This window comes from Vombatus ursinus, unplaced genomic scaffold (genome assembly GCF_900497805.2).
Source record: "Vombatus ursinus unplaced genomic scaffold, bare-nosed wombat genome assembly UNPS02014773.1, whole genome shotgun sequence".
NCBI classification, from domain to species: Eukaryota; Metazoa; Chordata; class Mammalia; order Diprotodontia; family Vombatidae; genus Vombatus; species Vombatus ursinus.
In genome coordinates, this window is record NW_020954551.1 from 3013392 (window position 1) to 3033488 (window position 20097).

Genomic DNA, 20097 nt, shown 5'->3' on the forward strand with positions numbered 1-20097 from the left:
GTTATAACATATACATGGATAAGTAAATATTTCTTTGAATTTTGTGGACCTCAAGCTTCTGTAAAGTACCTTCAACAGATTTTGATGGCATATCTCTTCTTGTCTATAGGTTGCTGCTAACACTCCAAGTATGTACTCTCAGGAACTGTTCCAACTTTCACAGTATCTACAGGTAAAAACTAACTCTTGAGCATTTGGGAGATTAGAACCTAGAAATGAAATACATAAAATGACTTAAGTCACTTAACAAATGCGGGATGGGGAAAACCTGGCATGTTGGCACAGTTGTGACATAGACTTAAATCTGTATGAGGTCATGTGTGGGAAAGTTGGAAGACAAGTTAGGGAAGGTGCTGCTAGGAGGGGATCAGGCAAGGCCTACTGCAGAAGGTAGGATTTGAGCCGAGTCTGGAAGGAAACCAAGGAAGCTAAAAAATAAAGGTGAGGGGCCAGCATTGCAGGTGTTAGGGCAGCGGTGCTCAGGTGATTGGGGTGGAGGCTCATGTTCTAGGAAGCACTCTCCAGTCAGAACCACAATTTCACAGATGCAGGATGGAAGGATTCCAATGTAGGCCTCCCTCTGGGTTAGTTGTAAGGCATTATTGATGACTGTTAAAATAACCTGGTGAGTGAGCCAGGCACAATTTGTCCAGCTTTCTGTACTTTGCATTGCGACCTCTAGCCCACAGTGATATTAGAACTGTGGTCACATGCAGTGCCGAAGTATTGAGAAAGTATGGTGTGGTGGTTAGTGCTGAACTTGAAGGTTCATACCCAGTGATCCTGTGAAATGTGTGATCATGGGCAGTTAACCTCTTCAGACCTCAGTTTCCTCATCTGTAACATGGGGATGAGAATGCCTCCCAAACTATGAAGTGCTTATCAGATGTCCCAAGACTGTCTGAATATTTTTGGTTACACCAGCGTTGCCCCATCTCTCTCTCTCCAAAGGACATGAAGGTAGTTGGGCGCTGCCGCTTTTTCGTGAACTTGTAATCTTGGTGGTCACCTCTTCCCTGTCTAAGTGCTTACCAGGCGTCCCTTTCATAATGGGTCTTCTGGTTTTGTCAGGAGTCAGATTCTTACTCACCAGCCTGCAGATGGAGTTCACCCCCTTTATTTGAACACTGGAGTGTGCTTCTCAGCCTTTTCTTTAAGTGCTCTGTTGATCTCATGGTGACTTCAGCTGATTAAGGCAGCAAAGCTTTTTTTGATTATGTCTTTACTTATTTTGAGTTTGAACTCCCTGTTAACTATTCTTTGTTCTCTCCTTCTGTACGTTCTACAGAAGCAAAATAACACTTGGTCACTTTTTTCTTCCCATTTTTGTTCATCTTCTTCCTTCTCGTTTTCTTCTTCCTCTTTCACTTTTTTCTCCTCCTCCTCCTTTATAACAGGTTTATGATCTCTTTCCTCTTCTCCTGTGACCTTAATTTAGCCCTTTGATTTTTCTTAATGGCTGCACTAGCACTAGAAGTCCTGTTTCCTGCTGTCTCAGGCACTCTTGCCAACCTCTCCTCCTGCTCTATCTTCATTGACTTTTCCACAGTCTCATTTTTCCTTTCATTATTTTAGGTCTTCATTCTTCTTCTGTGATTCTTTCCCTCTGTTGTTAGCTCCTGTTAGTCATCATTGCCAGACTGAGCATTCTTTGAACTCAGTTTTGGACCTTTTCCTGTGCGTGTGCCAAAACTTGGGGTCAGGATTCCCTTTGACCCAGCAATACCATTTCTAGGGCTGTATCCGAAAGAGAGCATAAAAACGGAAACCCACATGTACAAAAATATTTATAGCAGCTCTTTTTATGATGGCCAAGAATTGGAAAGTGAGGGGATGCCCATCAATTGGGGAATGGCTGAACAAGTTGTGGTATATGAATGTAATGGAATACTATTGTGCTGTAAGAAATGGTGAGCAGGCAGACTTCAGAAAAACCTGGAAAGACTTGTATGGACTGATGCTGCGTGAAGCGAGCAGAACCAGGAGAACATTGTACACAGTAACAGCCACGTTGTGTGATGACTGACTTTGATAGACTTAGCTCTTCTCAGCAATGCAAGGATCTAAGACAACTCCAAAAGTCTCATGATGGAAAATGCTATCCACATCCAGAGAAAGAACTATGGAGTCAGAATACAGAGGGAAGCAGACTGTTCTCCTTCTCTTTTGTTGTTTTGTTTTATTTCTTCTTTCTTGTGGTTCCTCCCATTAGTTCTAATTCTTCTTTACATCATAACTAATGTGAAAATGTGCTAATATGAGTGTATACGTAGAGCCTATATCGGATTGCACACTGTCAACTCAAAATCTTAAGGGAAGTGAATGTTGAAAACGAAAAATAAATTAATTATTACAAAAAAAAAACTTGGGGTCAAGAAAACCTTGGGCAACTGTGACTGAGTCACTTCACGCTTTGGGGCCTCAGGCTACCAAATACAAGTTTTTATTAAGTCCCTCTTACGTGTGAGGGTGGAGAGGCATTAGAGTACGTTGGATACGGAGTTGGGTTCCAGTTCTCCTTGTGCTGCTTTCTAGCTATGGGACTGTGATTTCCATTTATCTCTCAGTGCCCCAGGCTCCTCTTCATGCTGGTTTTTCAAAAATAACGTCTAGCATTCTACTGAGTGTTAAGGATACAGAGACAAAAGTGAAAAGGTCCTGCACTCAAGAAGCTCGTGTTTTACCAGAGGAAACAGACATGTAGGTATGTAAGTATGTAGAAAATACGCCCAAGATCGAGGTTAATACAGAAGCAGTGGGGGGATCAGGAAAGCCTCATATAGGAATGATACAAGCTCAGGTTTTTTTTTAACATTGATTTTTTAAAAATTTTGAGTCCCCAGTTCTTTCCCTCCAGCCCCTCCCCCACTAATTGGGAAGGCATACAATATGATACCCATTGTACATGTGAAGTCATACCAAAGATATTTCCCTATTAGCCTCGTTGTGCCCCCTTCCCCCCCCCCCCCGCAAAAAAAAGGCAAGAAAAATAAAGTGGAAAAACTTACTTTTCAGTCTGCACTCAAAGTACATCAGTACTTTCTCTGGAAGTCGATAGCATTTTTCATCATGGGTCCTTTGGAATTGTCTTAGATCATTATCTCCATCACAGTAGCTAAGGCTTTCACAGTTGATCATCCTTATAATATTGCTGGTACAATGTTCTCTTGGTTTTACTCACTTGACTTTGCATCAGTTCATGTAAGACTCTCCAGTTTTTCCAAGACTGTCCTACTCGTCATTTCTTATAGCACAATAATCTTCTGTCACAATCATATACCACAAGTTGTTCAGCCATTCCCTAGTTGATGGACATCCCCTCAGTTTCCAATTCTTTGACACCTCAAAAAGAAACGAGCTCAACTTTGAAGGAAACTAGGGACTTTAAGAAGCAGAGGGGAGGAAACCCTGCTTTCCAGCCTCAGGGTCGCCAGCGTAAAGAACACTTGATATAACGTGTCTGTTGAGTAATGGATGGATTGCAGGGCTTGGTCAGACTATTTCGGATCGGCCGTTTATCAAGAAAAAAATAAGAGAATCTATCAGTAGTAGGCAAGTTAGGTTAATGCTGGAATAGTTGAGTAATACTAGAATAGTGTTACCTGCCTTGGAATTGGAGCTATTTTCTTGAAGTAGTGTATTTTAGTTGAGATGTAGTTTGTGTTTTCGGTGCTTCAGCTGACTTGAATTAAGTACATTCCACCATCTAGTGGAATATTAAAATACTTCCGACACCTAGAAAAAAATCCACATAGTAACTTTATTCATGCTGTTTTGAGATAAATGACCTATTTGTGAGAATAAGATGCCCTTTAACACTAGTTCTGAGTTGGCATGAATTTCATTTTTGCTGTTCAGTCATTTCAGTCATGTCTGACTCTTCATGGCCCCATTTGGGGTTTTCTTTCAAAGATACTGGAGTGATTTGCCATTTCCTTCTCTAGCTCATTTTACAGTTGTGGAAACTGAGGCAAATAAGGTTAAATTACTTGCCCAGGGTCACACCTAGTAAGTATCAGAAGGCAGATTTGAACTCAAATCCTCCTGACTCCAATTCCAGCATTCTATCTACTGTACCACCTAGCTGCCCAACTCATTTAGAGTTCTTCATTTCATTGTTTATAGTTGGGCTAAAAATCGAAGGTCTGTCTTAACTAGTATTGGTTATCAGCTTTTCCCAAATATCATTCATCCAATATGTAGAATGGAAAAAAGCCACATTTCTAGATTCAAGCACTGTCTCTTTTTTTAGTACATCTGACTTTTTGTTGATGATGTTTCCATTAATATACAAAAATGTTTTTGCAATGGAAACAAATACAGTAGGAGTTTGAAGTCTGAAGGAATTCCTCAGTCATTAAGGACCTCTTTTATGTGTCCATCATCAACGTGGCTGTTGACTGAAGGGCACCCTCCCAGTCACCCTTGGATAGTTGGCAATATCATAGCTGCCTCACATCAGACTCTTAAAATGGGGTCTTAAAAGCTGCTGGATACTTGCACATAACTCCCTGACTCTCTGTGCCCCCCACGTTCCACTGGCCTCCCCTATGTTTTGAGCATGGTGATCTCAGTAGCCTCTCATGCCAGTGGGTAGGTGCTGAGCCAGAATATCCTCTTTACAGGTATGCCATTTTTTGCTGCAGACACTCAGAAGGGGGGCACAGTTGTCCTTTAGATTCCTGATATTCTTAATTCCTATTTTTATTGAATGAAATTAGTAAGTTCTCAATATTTTAAGCAGCTTAAGTTAACATTTAACCATTTTAAAACTAATTGCTTTTAATTTGGAATCCTTTTGAAGTGGTACCCTTGGGTCTTAATTGTATTTCTAACATGTAGAATTGTGTTCATTAGCAAATTTTACTCAGTATTTCACAGACTTTCTGTGAGTTGTGAATGGACAATTATTCACAATACTGTTTTTTGTAAGAGTTGATTTCAAACCAGATGTGCTTTAATCTCGATTTAAAAGAGTCAAGATGTTGAAATGACCTGAACTTACTTCACAAGTTTGTTAAGCACATTGTAAAATGTTAGAAGATAAGGTATATAATAGTGTTTTCCTCTATTTGGTAAAAAAAATTAAACTTTTTAAAAATCAAATTCTGATTTTTTTTTCAAGAATATTTTGAAATTAGTTTTTGTACTTTTTTTTCTCCATTATTAGGAAGCCTTACATCGGGAGCAGATGTTGGAACAAAAGCTGGCCACGCTTCAGCGGCTGCTGGCCGTCACGCAGGAGGCCTCTGACACTAGCTGGCAGGTATGCACAAGATTGCCCTTCCAAAGTGCAGCTTCTTCTTACAAAGAACAGGAGAGCTTCATTCTCTGATATGGAGCAAGCTAAAATATATGGAGTCATAACAGGTTTCATAATCCCCACATAAAATGTTCTCACGTGAAAGAAAGCATTTTATTAAGTAAGGTTAGTTAACCTTGTAATTACAGATCTATACTTGGCAATGGAAAGGCGCATGTATGCATGCATACATAGATACATGTGTATATATATATGTACATATATATGATTTTTTTTCATAAAAATCTAGTTTCATCAAAGAGCAGTGCTTATTAGCCCTATTAGTAAAATGTTTTTGTGTATTTTAAACCTTTTCTTTTACAGGCTTTAATAGATGAAGATAGACTGTTATCACGGTTAGAAGTTATGGGAAACCAGTTACAAGTATGTTCTAAAGTAGGTACCCCAACTCATTTATATAGTATAATTGTACATGGAGGAATCTGGGGGTTTCTTTTTCTGTCTCCATGCCCTGGTGTACATCTTGTGGCTTGTAGAGGAAGTGATCCCTGTCAGAATGACTCTGTTTTCAAGTTTGACCGCAAGTCTTGAGTCTGGGTTAGGTTTTTGGGTTTTAAGTTTTTTTTCTGTCAACCACATGAACTCATCCCTAGAAGCCCAAGTTGCAGGTCAAGCTTTCAGGTGTCCCTGTGGACCAGAGGAAATCCCTGACTAAAGACCCCCCTTGACCAGACTTTACACGTCATCATACGTTTTGTAATTATTTGGAGAGGGAGGCTACTCGAAGGTGGTTGTGCTCATGGCATCCATACCCTAATGAATTGTTCATATGTTAGAAATGGCTGTTTTTTGGTTTGTTTTTTTAAACTTTGAGTTCCTTGAGAGCAGAGACTGGTCTCTGGCCTTTCTTTGTATCCCCAGCGCACAGAATGCCTAGAAAGTAGTAGGTGCTTAACAAATGCTTATGGACTGACTGGCTTTCGTAATAATTTTTCCTTCTTAGAATCAGACAGAAGATAGTTTAAGGAAGGAACTTGTAGCGTTACAGGAAGATAAACACAACTATGAGACAACAGCCAAAGAGTCCCTGAGGCGGGTACTTCAGGAGAAAATCGAAGTGGTCAGAAAACTCTCAGAAGTTGAGGTATGTAGAATTCTTCATTTGTTTCTTTTTGATTGAGGTTAGTGCATTTTCTCACCAACCAGGAAAGCTCATGGTCATTTGTCTGTGATGTAGAAACTGCTCACCATACCAGCGTCCTCTGCTCTTTGTATGGTCTCATGCTTCTGTGGTACTTCACTTTTGACAGTGTGCTTTCCTTAAACTCCTCCTGGCAGGTGCCCAGAAACTTTGGTTTTTATCTCACTGCTTTAAATCACCAGTTTCCGTCTTGTAATGGGAATAGACAGGGTTGAATGATATTCACCTGTTTTGCCAACATGCTTGACCGCCTGAATATGTAAATGGACCACAGCTTATCATTAGTCAGAGGGTGAAGGTACTCGAAGGTTAATCTTAAGTCTGTTGATAGGTTTGAGCTACAGACAGGCCCAGTTGATGATGTTAGCCTCATTTGCAGTAGTGCTTTTCTCTCTCTCACTTGATGGTAGTGGGACAGGCATGTACATAGGAGGACTACAGTTCTCTAACTTCTAACTCATGAGATTCAAGAAGAAGTGAAATGGGGTTGGGGCTTTTTCTCCTGACACATCAATAACAAAGTTTATTGGTTTGAGCCACATGAAAAATTTCAGATCTTGTACTCTAGCAGCATTGAGCATAGTGCTACATCTGTGTTAGGTGCTTAGCAAATGTTTGTTGAAATGGTCGATTATAACTAGATTGTAAATTATTATAAACTAGATTACAAGAGACTAAAAGACAAGTGGGGTGCTGATCTTCTTTGATTGCCAAAGTATGTCAGCCTACTGGTGATGAGTATCCTTGTACTTAGCTAGTCTTGGCATCATAAAGCCACCTCACTCTATGACCAGCATGTCACTCAGTCTTATTAGCATGGGAAGAGCTTCTAGGGTTGGCCTAAGCCTTCAGAGACCCAGAGTCACCACCATGCCATGGTGAGCCATTGCAGTATCTTGTGTGGATGATTGTGGTAGGACTGTAAGCCATGGCACAGTGCTGTCCCCCAAGAATTAAAGATGAGTGTCACCACAGGGGTCACTGGAGTGGCATGTGGTAGGGACAAAGATTGAAACATGTAACAGGTAAGGGATTTCAAAGAAGAATTCGATCTGGTGGTACAGGGGCCATACCAAAGAGACGTGCTGTAGGATCCAAAAATAGGCTAGTCGTATGTAGTGAGACTGAGGGATCCGGCTAAGGGTAAACAGCCGCTGTGCTGCCCAGCTTTCATTGTAATGTCTGTAGATCAGGGAGTCACCTCGTATAGGCAGCTGTGGTTCGGATAAGATAGAAAGGGCTTTGAGAACCTTCATGTGATAGAGAAATGGATGATCTTATGATCTGCATCCTTGGAGAGAACGTCCCCCTCAGCCAGAGCAAGAGTTCTCCACCTAAAGTTTACTAGCAGATTTCAGGGGCTCCAGGATGTCCAGGATGAGGACAAAATGACCTTTTTATTTTCACTCACCTCTAATTGAAGTTGAGCATTGCCTTCAATTATTTAAAAACATTATTCTGAAAAAGGGTCCGTAGGCTTCACCAGGCATCCATCACCCCAAAACGGTGAAGAACCTTTGCATGAGAGTTTCTGAATGCTAATTGTCAGTTTTGTGGTTCTGGGGGCACTATCTCATGTAGCCAATGACATGATAGGTAAACCTCTGTCAGGGAAGTTGGGGTAGATGACACCTAATTTTTTTGTAAGCAAAGCCAAAAACAAAACAAAAAACAACCCTCAAAACCCAATCCAACAACTTCTCTTGCTTTTCATTTCTTCTGTTTTTAAAAGTTGTCATTAAAATGTCTTTTAGAATTAAATTCATACCTATTATTAGGCTATCAGGGATGCTAGATGGCACAGTGAATAGGGCACCAGGCCTGGAGTTAGGAAAACCTGAACTCAAATCTGACCTTAGACACTTAATAGCTGTGTGACCCTGAGCAAGTAACTTAACCTGTTTGCCTCAGTTTCCTCATCTGTAAAATGAGCTAGACAAGGATGGCAAACCATTTCAGTATCTTTGCCAAGAAAACCCCAAATGAGGTCATGAAGAGTTGGATGTGACCATAACGACTGAACATCAGCAACATTAGCCTGTTTTCAAAATACAGAGTATAAAAGCTACAACCTCTTCCCTTAGCTATTTGTTTTCAGAATCAGAATTAGAAACCCTCCCAAGAACATATATTTACTAAATTTAAATTGGAACATTTAATTCAGTCTCCAAATAAGAGTCCTTTATGCATTTATTGATTTATGACAAACACAAAATTAAATTAGGTTTTATTTCTTGTTCATGTTGCTTTGGGAAAAGAATAGATTTGTAAATTTACTTTAATTTTATTTTTCAGACTCTTGAAGCTCATTTTATATCTACCTTGACATATCCCATTCTCATCTGACTTGAAAGCAACAGCCAGTGATTACTTTGAAGAATTCAAATAAACAATAATCTAGATTTATGCAAAAGAGGAATTAGAAAAATAGAATTCCTTTAAGTTTTCCTAGTAAATGTAAAATCATTTCAGTTTCTTCAATGTATTGTGTAAAATGACCTTGTGTATACCATGTTTTCGCATTTATTAATTGTTCCCCTTTTCTCCTCCAATGAAAACACTGAGAATATAACAAGATAAGTGTATTTTAATTCTCTTTTTTGTAAATTGAAATTGGAATTTATTTTATTCTAAATGAATGACTTAATTTCAGCGAAGTCTGAGTAATACTGAAGATGAATGTACCCACCTGAAAGAAATGAATGAAAGGACTCAGGAAGAATTAAGAGAATTGGCCAATAAATATAATGGAGCGGTTAATGAGATTAAAGATCTCTCTGATAAATTAAAGGTAAGTGTTCAGCTCCCTAGAGGTGTGCAACTTTGTCCTTCAGGACCTAACAGCAGAGATGGGTGGTGGTCTGTTCTTGGATAATAATGTAGGTTTAACAGTCATAGCTCAAATGAGACATCGTTGATAGCATAGACCATTATTCATCCCTGTGATTTCTGCCTTCCATGTCGCAGATCCCTGAAAGTTGGAGACAGAGAATAAAAATAAAATTTCATGATAGTGATAGAGGAAATTATGTAAATAGAGAAAAACCCTATGGAAAAGTCATTTAAAATTTCTAGTGTGAGCTTAATCTATTGAGAAAATCCTGGAAAGACTCATGTAAACTGATGCAAAGTGAAGGGAGCAGAACCAGGAGAACATTGTACACAGTAACAGCAATGTTGTAAAGTGATCAACTGTGAATGACTTGGCTGTTCTCAGTAATACAGTGATCTAAGATAGTTACAAAGGACAAAGGATGGGAAATGCTGTCCACATCCAGAGAAAGAACTGATGGAGTCTGAATACAGATTGAAGCACACTATTTTAAATTAATTTTTCTGTGGTTTTTTTTTTTTTTGTTTGGTCTATTTCTTTCTTTCTTTTTTTTTTTTTTTTACAACATGACTAATATGGAAATATGTTTTACATGAGAAAACTTATATCAAATTGCTTATTATTTTCGGAATGGGGAGGTAAGGGAAGGAGTGAGAAAATTTAGAAATTAAAATTTTAAAAATGAATGTTAAAATTTGTCTTTAACATGTAATTGGAAAAAATAAAATACTATTAAAAAAGAAATAAAATCTCTAGTGTTTATGACCCTAGGATTCAGTATCACCTCTATTTAGATTACTCCCCAATGTTCTCCCTAGCTGTAGCCTCTCTCTTAGTTTCACACCTGTCTTTTCATTTGCCTGCAAAGCATCTGACTCATCCTCCCTGCGTGGTCAGGAAGTTCTGAGGGCCTTGAGCAGTCTCTGAGGCTTGTTCCAACTTTTGTATGACTCTTTTTTTTTGACAAGGATAACGATCTTTGACAAGTCCCTGCCAAGAAGTCAAGCTGAGCACGTCTAGAAAGAAACTTACTTTTCTCCCAAGTCTCCTAAGCCTTGCCTTCCTCCAACTTTCCTCTTACTGTTGGCCATTTTATCATTCCTCACCCAGGCTTGAAACTTGGGAGCCATCTTTGGTGCTTCTTTTCCCTTATTTGCCACATTTTTTTAAAAAAGCTAATGTTTTTATATTTTTTCTCAATTACATGTAAAAACAATTTTTAACATTCATTTTTAATATAATTTTTGAATTCAAAATTCTTTTTTCTTCCCAACCCCCTCCTTAAGAAGGCAAGCAGTTTGATATAGATTATACATGTGCAGTCATGCAAAACATGTTTTCATATTACCATGTTGCAAAAGAGAATACAGACTAAAACAAAAAAACCCAAGGGAAATAAAAAAAAAAGCATGCTTCAGTCTGTGTTCGAAATTCGTCAGTTCTTTCTCTGGAGGTGGATAACATGTTTCCTCATAAGTCCTTTGGAATTGTCTTGCTTGGATCATTGTAATGCTAGCAATATTACTGTTACAGTATACAATCTACTTCTGGTTCTGCCCACTGCACTTTGTGTCAGTTCATATAAGTCTTCCAAGGTTTTTCTGAACTCTCCTTGTCATTTCTTTGAACACAGTAGCATGCTTGCCACATTTGATCATTTGCCGAATCCTTTTTAATTTACTGCCACAATATTTTCTGCCTTTTCTCCTTTCTCTTCACTTTTTAGTGAGAGTCCCCTCCCCTCAGCTTGACTCCTCCTAATTGGTCTTCCTCCTCTAGTCTCTTACCCAATTTCTCCTTCAATTACTGCTATGGTAAACCACTTACCATGTAGGCCCACCCTCCCTTGCCAGCCTGATTTCACCCTTTTTGAGTTTCTGGGCCGATTCTGCTGTTTCCTGGCCTAATGGAAATTAAGTTGGACCCCTTTAGGAGGGCCCAGGTTCAAATCCTGTGTCTTCAACTAACTTCTTGACCCTAGACAAGTTGTGACCTTTCTGATGCTTTTTCTTGTCTTGATTGAGGCTTGTCATGCAGCTCAGGTGACATTATTGTGTGAGGCACTTTTCTTCCTACTCTCCAGCTTGCCTTCCCCAAGGTGATCATTGCTCTTCGAATTTAGAACACTTTTTGTCTACCTCCCCTTTGCATTGACCACATTCTCTCATACTTCTCTCATACTTGTCTGGATGTCCTAACCTACCATGAAGTTCCAAATTCCTTGTGGTCAGGGACCGTTATTTTTCATCTTTATATCTTTTGTGGCCAGACTCTGTACCACCAGGCATTAATAACGGGCACTTAACAAATTATAAATAAATTTCCATTAACATGAAATATTAATAAATTATTAATAAAATGTTAGTAAATATAATAAAATATAGGTGAATGCCCATTAACTAGTGGGTATTTAGTAAGTGTTTGAACTGAGTAAACAGAAAATTAGGTATTTTGCTTAATGATGTAGCAAGATACTTAAGGCAGGGAAACTTTCAGAAGTAATAACACGAGAAAATGGCACTACAAAGAGGACAGGCTCCAAGAAATCCGTTGTTGGAGAAGCTTGGGCCCAATGACATGATTCTCCCACATACCTCCCACTACACCTGTCCTGTACTGACTGATGCCAGCTGGGCTTCGCTTTGGGCCTTGCCATTGGCCAGCTGACCTGTGGCAGCAGTGACCGGGCTTTCATAGTTAGAAGCTCAGGGCAGTCATACAGGTATTGTTAATATTTCCAGGTTGATTTCTTTATCATTTTTTTTTTAAATAGGCAGCTGAAGGAAGACAAGAAGAAATCCAGCAAAAGGGACAAGCTGAAAAAAAGGAATTGCAACATAAAATCGATGAAATGGAAGAGAAAGAGCAGGAGCTTCAGGCCAGAATTGAAGCCTTGCAGGCTGACAACGACTTCACCAACGAGAGGCTCATGGCCCTGCAGGGTAAGCTGGCCAAGTGAAAAGGTGGTCTCTTCCTCTGTGGAAGATCTCTTCCTTGGAATTTGTTTAGAGTCTGGTTAGAAGATCTTTAAGTGAAAACTCTTGAAGAGCTCAGAAGTGTGGATAGGTGGGGCCTCGACTTCTTATTTAAAGCTGGACCTTGTCTCTCACCTTTTAGCCCTGGTTATTTCAGAATGTTTTCTTTTCAAAGGAAATGACTGATCTATCAGAGAGCCAGAGTTTAGAATTAAAGAGTTTTTAAAAAAAAAAAACCAACAGAAAAACCTTGAAGCTACCAGCAGAGGGCATCACTGTTTAGGCTTTGAAATATCTCAGAGGAGTTGTGCTTATCTGGATTAGTGCTCTTGGGGGCTTTTGGCGTGAGTACTGTGTTTTATGGTTGTGGTGTATGCTTGTTACACAATTGTCTGCTTTTCAGTTCTTTATTTGTGCTAAGCAATGACTTTTTTTTTTTTTTAACAAGTATGTGACAAGAAATTGAGGTCATTTTGTAGAAGTTTAGTTTGTGAGCAGTGAAGTACTACAGAACAGTACTAGGTCATTTGTTGCCTTGTAGATCCGTTTAAAATATAGATATATTTTCTTTAATCAGGCAGTGATACTGTTTCTTAATCCTATGGATACAAGCTGATGACTTCTTATGTAAAATTAATGGAAGCATAGAAAAAGGTAGTGTAAAAAGATTAAGTATTTGTCTTTATAAACATTTCTCCCCCTTCTTTTTACTAGAAAATGAAACCAGGCTTTTTAAGTGTTTAGACTGTTTGGAATGAAAAACAGCTAGTCTCTTTGTAGATTATCAGATTCTGGCATTACAACCTGGTTGATTCCAGCCTTTAAAACCAAACATTCTTTTAGTTTATAATGATTCGAACTGAATGCTCTGGTTTGTTTTTAGATGTAGGTATTGCTTGTTGCATAGCAACTCAGCACATTTTTATTTAAAAGTAATAGACAAATTAAGGAAAACATTTTCTGAGTCTTATTAAATTTGGTTTTTTTTTTTGGTTAATTTTTATTTTTCTGTTTAATTCAAACATTTGTACCATTAGTTTGCTCTGCCATATTTTGTTTACTGTGGCCAAAGTGACTTCTCCTTTCCTCCCAGAAAAAGTATCAACAGTTTTCCCTGCCCATGCCCATTCATTGATGAGGGATTTAAGTAGATGGGGTAAGACATTATTAAATTTTGGAAAGCCACAATTCGTTCTTGGAGCTGTGACCCTACTCTCTGAGAAGCTAGTCTTCAGAGAGTTCAGGCCTTCAGGGCCAAAAAACATTGTTGCATGTGGTAGGGATATTGCCCCCAGTCAGATGGCTGACTTCTGCTAGCCATCCAGATTCTTAAAGTTGTAAACATTGCTAAAATATGGCTGCTCTTAGACCAAGGGATTCTCCTAAAGCAATGATCTTTTCTTTTTTTTTTAAACTAAGAAGAATTCTAGGGACAGTTAGGTGGCTCAGTGGATAGAGCACTGACCCTGGAGTTAGGAGGACCTGAGTTAAAATCTGACCTCAGACACTTCCTAGCTGTGTGACCCTGGGCAAGTCACTTAACCCTGATTGTCTCTCTCCTCCCACCCTCCCCCCAAAATAATAAAAGTAAAAAATAAAAGTATATCAAGGAATTTCTCTGTCCTATTGAGTATCAGCTGATTCCTGGTTAAGTCCAGTGGCTTTTTAACATGCACTAGTAAAGAAAGGCACAAGTAATGTGTCCTGTGAGAACTGGAAGTTGAAGATATAATTACTGCCTATTCAAGAAACCTTGTGAAATCGCAAAGCTTTTTAGACTTTATTAATCCTTACTGGTTTTTTGGGGTAGACCTTTTGTGTACAATGAAATATACTGATTTAAAAACTAATTTAACCTGGTTTCACTTGGTGGAACTTGGTTACACTTTTTTTTGGTCTAGGATGTGGGGTTAAGTGACTTGCCCAGGGTCACACAGCTAGGAAGTGTCTGAGGCCAGATTTGAACTCAGGTCCTCCTGACTTTAGGGCCGGTGCTCTATCCAATGTGCCACCTAGCTGCCCCCACTTGGTTACTTTTTTAAAGGTGTAGTTTTTATTAATTCTACTTTTTAGTGCAGATTTCTATCAATAATTGGTAATCAATATTTTAAACAAACTAGGCTCAATCTGTAGGTCTTAAATTCAAAATAACTTGAACATTTTGATAATGTGTCTTTTTCGTTGGCATGCAGATTAATTTTTTAAATTATAAAATCCCCTGTCCTCCTGACTTTGGAGCAGATATTCTTAATCCTGGATTTAATTGTTCAATAGAATAGGATATTACACATCTTCAGAGTCAACATAAGCTCCCCTCTCTATGTTGTCTTTTCTTCTCAGAACTTAAGTTCCTTGAGGACGGGAACTATGTTGCATGTTTGTCATTGTATCCCTAGCCCTTAGTGAAGTCAGTAGCCGTCACAGAGTTAGTACTGAATAGTTTATTTTTCATTTGACACAGTCTGTGTGCACGCTGAAGCCTTTTTTCTTCCAGCTTGATTTGTTGCACTGGTTTCTCTTCCCCTTTCCCTGCCTTCATTCATTAGAATACTATTTCCTTTAAGGTTTCTTGCCACTTTTTAATGGACAATATTTACATGAAGTCCATAAATTTATGATAATTCTATCATCCTAGATGATTTGAAACAGATCTTTGTGTACCTGTAACCTTATTGGAGGGAGCAGGGTGTTTGATTTTGGAGATGTTTATGAAGAACGTGAAAATATATGAATGACTAAATTGGCCCTTAATGGATTTAAAGAAGTGAAGAAATGATAGCGATTGGACAAGGCATTAAGGTTTCACCACAATACTCTTAGCTGTCCAAGGTAGCCGAGTCTTAATTGAGCCCATGTGGGACTTTTCAGATGGTTGTTACTCATTATGAGACCCTAACTGTAAAATAGCATCACCTGAACAATGCTGCCTAAAGTATTTTTAGGAGCACCTTACCTTGAACAGGGTTGGAATATGTGGTTAAATTAGGCTTTGATGGAAGACTGAAGATTACAAGAAGCGGAAGCTCGGGAAAAAAGCTCCAATTCTGACGTTAAGCCAGGTCGTGAGGCTCTGTGTGATTCTTACTTTAACGATGGGATCCAGAACTGGCAACCAGATAGTTCTAGAACAGCTTTGAGAAATAGATCTGTCTTCTTACCCTATCCATTCAAGAGAATCACCAATTTAAAGATGGAAGAGGCTCAGCCCGCTCTAATGCGTCATCATAATGTGAAGTGATCCTGGGTTCTTCAAAGCTGGGACCATGGAGCACAAGCCTGGCCGCTTCCTCTTCTGTGTGGGGAAGCCTTCCTGGAATGAGTCAGCTTTTCCTGGACTCCTTGCTGAGTCTGGAGAGGCTCAGCGGTGCAGGTGGGCCATATGGAGATGAATCTTTTGGCCAGGGCAACCCATCATGTTAGAAGAGTGTGGAGACTATTTTAAGCACCAGTGAATCCTTTTTTGTTTTTTTTTTAGTGAGGCAATCGGGGTTAAGTGACTTGCCCAGGGTCACACAACTAGTAAGTGTCAAGTGTTTGGTTTGAGGCCGGATTTGAACTCAGGTCCTCCTGACTTCAGGGCCGGTGCTCTATCCACTGCGCCACGAATCCTGTTTTTTTAGACTAGGTAGATCAAACTGTTCCAACAAGTCTGATTTTTGTGATAATTTTCTATTTAATTCAGCTTAAACCTAACTTGAAATATTATATAGGTTTGCGTTGTATAAAGTTGCCCCAGTTATGTCATTTTGTAGGATCATACTTAAATAATGCAGTGTCACTAATCGCCATTGTCACGTTGTAAAATTCTCAATTGTGAGGCTTATGACCAGTTAGGGCTTTGTTCCTTTGGGCCTAATGGGTCTCTAAAACCTTGTTTCACCGAACATTGTGTCTTCATGAAATCATCAACATTAACAATGTTTAATTTTCTTTAAAGGAAAGAAAATATATAGACTATTAAAAGAAACCAGAACTCTTAGAAGAAATAAGTAAATGTCATTTTAAACAAAAAGGATCCCATCTCAACCTATTGTTTTTAGTTTTGATTCTTTTCTTGTTGGCACATTCGTGAGTGAATCAGTGTGGGCGTCCTCTTCTCCAGGACTTATTACATCCTGTTTCATGAGTTGTTGAGGCCAAAAATCTTATCACTAGCTTCTCTGTGTTGAGCCAATCTGGTCCTGAGGCAGCAGGCACATGGGGTGTTGGACCTATAGGTAAAGCCTTATTTCAGCCTCATAAGATGTTCTGGAGTCTGCCATGTTGGGGTGACCTTCTAGAATCCAGGCTCACTGGACCACCAGGAAACTCCAGGGACTCCATTGGAGTACGTCATAGTCTATAAATGGCTGTACTTGAAGTCAGGAAAGCCCCTGTCAGAAACTGCCTTTGACCTTGACTGTCTGAGTGACCATGTGCCAGCCATTTAACCTTTCTGAGCCTTCTTCTTCCTCTGTAAAATGTGGATGACAGCAATCCCTGTAGTGGCACCTTCTGGAGCCTCCAGGGAGATACTGTCTGTGAAGTGTGGTGGGAGCTCACACACCATCGGGAGCACTTCCCCGCTAGATTTGTTGTATCGTCATAGTTCTCACTCAGTTCAAACAACTGGTGAGTTTTTGTGTTGAGTTCACTTTAAAATGAGCATTGATTGGAAGGTGAATTTGGGAGGGAAAGCCTGGGTGATGGGGACTCGAGACCCTTGGAGCCTGTGGTTCGAGGTGACCGTATCAATTGCGTATAAGTGGACAAGGTGATGGGAGCAAGGGCTGCGAGGGCTGCGAGTTGTTGAACCACATGTTAAGAGGAAACAGGTAGTTATCTATTAGGTTGAAATTTGGTTGGAATACTTGGAGATTTAGGAACATTGTTATGTACTTCAAGTTCTGAAAGAGGAGATAATGGAGATAAACGCTTTGCTAACTTTAAAGCTTTTGGTGTATGTCAGCCGTTGTCATCACCCTCGCTCCTTAGGTGGCATTGTTTGTTATGTAATTCTCACTTAATTGAGTAATTAATGTTCTCTGGTCTCCAGACTGGTTGACCTTTTTTTTTGTTAGTTTTCATCGTTTTAGATTTCTGTTGCGTTTAGCCTTTTTCCCCTTTAGGGGGCAACATCACGCATTGAAATAACGACATCTTTTTATCTGCATTGGTCCTTCTATAAAATTTAACTTTTCCTAAGCCGCTTTTTTTTTTTTTTTTGATGAATTCATTGTTGTCTTGTAGCTAGAAGTACTGTAACCTGTAGAAGCTCTGTGTACTACTCGGGTACAATCAGGGAAAGGACAAAGCAAGAGGGCGGGATGGTATCTGAGGAAAAGATCCTTGTAACGGAAGTGTGAGGATCAGTATTCAGAGGCAGAGGGTGACCTGAAAGGAGAACTTGGAAGTCCATGGACCAAGAGGGACATCTAGTCCTCGAAAGATTACATCAGAAGCATGTTTTGTGCTTGTTGCGTAGGTTCTCCCATTACATTAAGGTCACGTACAGAAAAGAAGTAGGGAAGTAGAGGGAAGAGAGGGCTCCCTTAGCCAAGTGGTGTTGCTCGCTTCTGTACTTGATACCATTTGGCCGAGTCAGCTTCGTTTGTGTGGGGAGATATTTCATTGGATCAGTGCTTGTATTGACAGGCCACTTCCTGTGCTGGTACAGATTGAAGCCCATCCATCAATGTCTCACTGTCCTGGGTGACTCTGCTCACCGTACTCCCATAAATTTTCTGTGGTGAGTACACTCGGCTTTACTCCAAAAAAAAAAAATAGTTAACAGAATCTCTCTTTGAAATGTAAAATATGACTGGAGAACCTCTTCTCAGCCTGACTTCTTCATCACTGGCTCTCAGTGTGATGGCTTGGTCTGGATGTCCCATTGACAGGTGCAGAGCTGGGCTGGTTTTTTTTGCACCTCTCTGCTAAACTGACCCTCTGATGTGGAGCTTTCCACCTCTTTCCCAGGCACTCAGATTTTTACTGATATCTTGCTTTTGTTTTTTACATTACTTACATTTTCCTTGGTATTTCTTCGTCCACCCCCCAGCCATCTTTTAAAACAAAGAATTTTTTTAAAAGGAGAAAAAGGGAAAAAAAGTTATGTGAAGCCAATTACTACATCAAAAAATTTTGTTACTTTGTCTGTGGTGCTTCTCCTCTGCAAAAGAGGGTGTGGGGGAGACATTCTTAGATCCCTAATCCTCACCGTGAGTTGTTTTGCTCTTCATTCTGTTTCATTGCTGAGGTGTTTGGTATGTACTCTTTTGCTGGTTCTGTTGACTTCACTTTGTATCAGCTCCTCAGCTCATGTCAGTCTTTGCGTGTGTCTCTGTGTTCATTGTGTTAATGGTCTCTTACAGCTCTGGAACATAATGTTGTGGTCAGAGATGACAATTTGTGTCACTGTTTCCCAGTATGTGTGTGTGTGTGTGTGTCTCCTTGGTTTCTAGTTCTTTTCTGCCACAAAAAAATGATGTTACAAATATATTGTTTACAGAGCTTTTCTTTTTATCATTGACTTCCTAAGGGAATATACCTACCAGCGGAATCTCTGGGTTAAAATGGCCATTTTAGTCATTTTATTTGCGTAATTCCCAGTTGCTTTCCAGAATAACAGTTGTATTAATTCATAACTCTGCCAACAGAGCCCTAGTGTGTGCCTGTCAGTCCACAGCTCCTCCAGCATGGGCTATTGCCATCTTGACCAGTTTGCTGAATTGTCATGATCTGAGTTACTCTTACTATTAGTGACAATGGTTTGAATTTCTTGTTTTGAGAATTGTTTATATCCTTTGAAAATTTACCTATTGGGGAATGGCCATTTAGTCCCTTATTCTTCAGAATTGCTTTGACTCTTTGCTCATCTTTGCCCCTCACAGCCCCCATCTAATCAGCTGTTGAGTTTTGTTGTTAATGCTTCCTCTCCATCTCCTACATCTTTTCTGCTGTCTCCACATTCACAACCATCCCTGTAGGTTTGGTCCTCAGATCCTCTCTCTGCTCTGACCATTGCCTTAATCTCCCGATGGGTCTCCCTGCACGTGGGCCCTTCCTTCTCAGCCTAGCCATGTTACTGCCCTGTGCAGGAATCAGCAGGCTTAGATTCAAACCCTGACTTCTGTGGCTTTTCCCAGTGGGACCCTAGGCACATTGCGTCTCTTCTCACCTGGGAAATCGAATTGAACAGCTTGAGTTCTGAGATCCTGTTCACTTTCACGTCACAAGCTCCCTGCCCTCACCTGTTTTTCTGGCCTTATTTCTGGTTACTCCTTCAGTTTGTGGTAATGGTGTTGGATTCATTCTTCAAAGAACTTCTTTTTGCACTTTAGGCATCTCCCTAATTTCCTTCACTGTCGTCTCTTACTCTGTCTTGGCTCACTGTCTTTGAGTAGCTGTGTCCTCCATTCCTCAAAAATGTCACTTTTTGGCCTTGTAAGTAAGCCTTTGAGCTAGGCCACCTAAAGATTAAAGGGGCGCCATCTGTTGTAGGACCTCTGTTTGAGGCCTTTCTATCCTAGGAGGCAATGGAGAGCTTTGCTGCCCTGACAGAGCCTTCAGGAACCCCATATTCCTTCCATCCATCATGAGACGTCATAGAAGTGCTTGCATGGGTTAGTTGTCCATGTGCAACTGAGAGTAAAAAGATTTGTTGCAGAAGCCTGGTGAAAATAAATACACACGCCTTTGTTGTAAATTTATGTCTGTTGTGGTATTTGTGCTTTTTTAATAACGATGTAATACTAAGCAGAGTGTATGAAGAAATGAGGAAAATCATTTACCAGATTAAAAAAACACAAAACGTAATTTAGAGATGACTCATTGGGGGAAAAAC

The 20097-nt window shown here is 39.8% G+C and overlaps 1 protein-coding gene across 4 annotated transcripts in view; it reads left to right on the plus strand.

Annotated features, from left to right (window-relative positions):
* SLMAP (sarcolemma associated protein) overlaps nt 1-20097 on the plus strand; it is a 165877-nt gene that overhangs the window by 84092 nt on the left and 61688 nt on the right. For all 4 annotated transcript variants that reach the window (XM_027863757.1, XM_027863754.1, XM_027863756.1 and 1 more), the window contains exons 5-10: nt 110-172; nt 5171-5266; nt 5627-5698; nt 6267-6407; nt 9118-9255; nt 12071-12239. In XM_027863757.1, coding sequence (XP_027719558.1) covers nt 110-172; nt 5171-5266; nt 5627-5698; nt 6267-6407; nt 9118-9255; nt 12071-12239 — 679 coding nt within the window. The remainder of the gene's footprint in view (nt 1-109; nt 173-5170; nt 5267-5626; nt 5699-6266; nt 6408-9117; nt 9256-12070; nt 12240-20097) is intronic.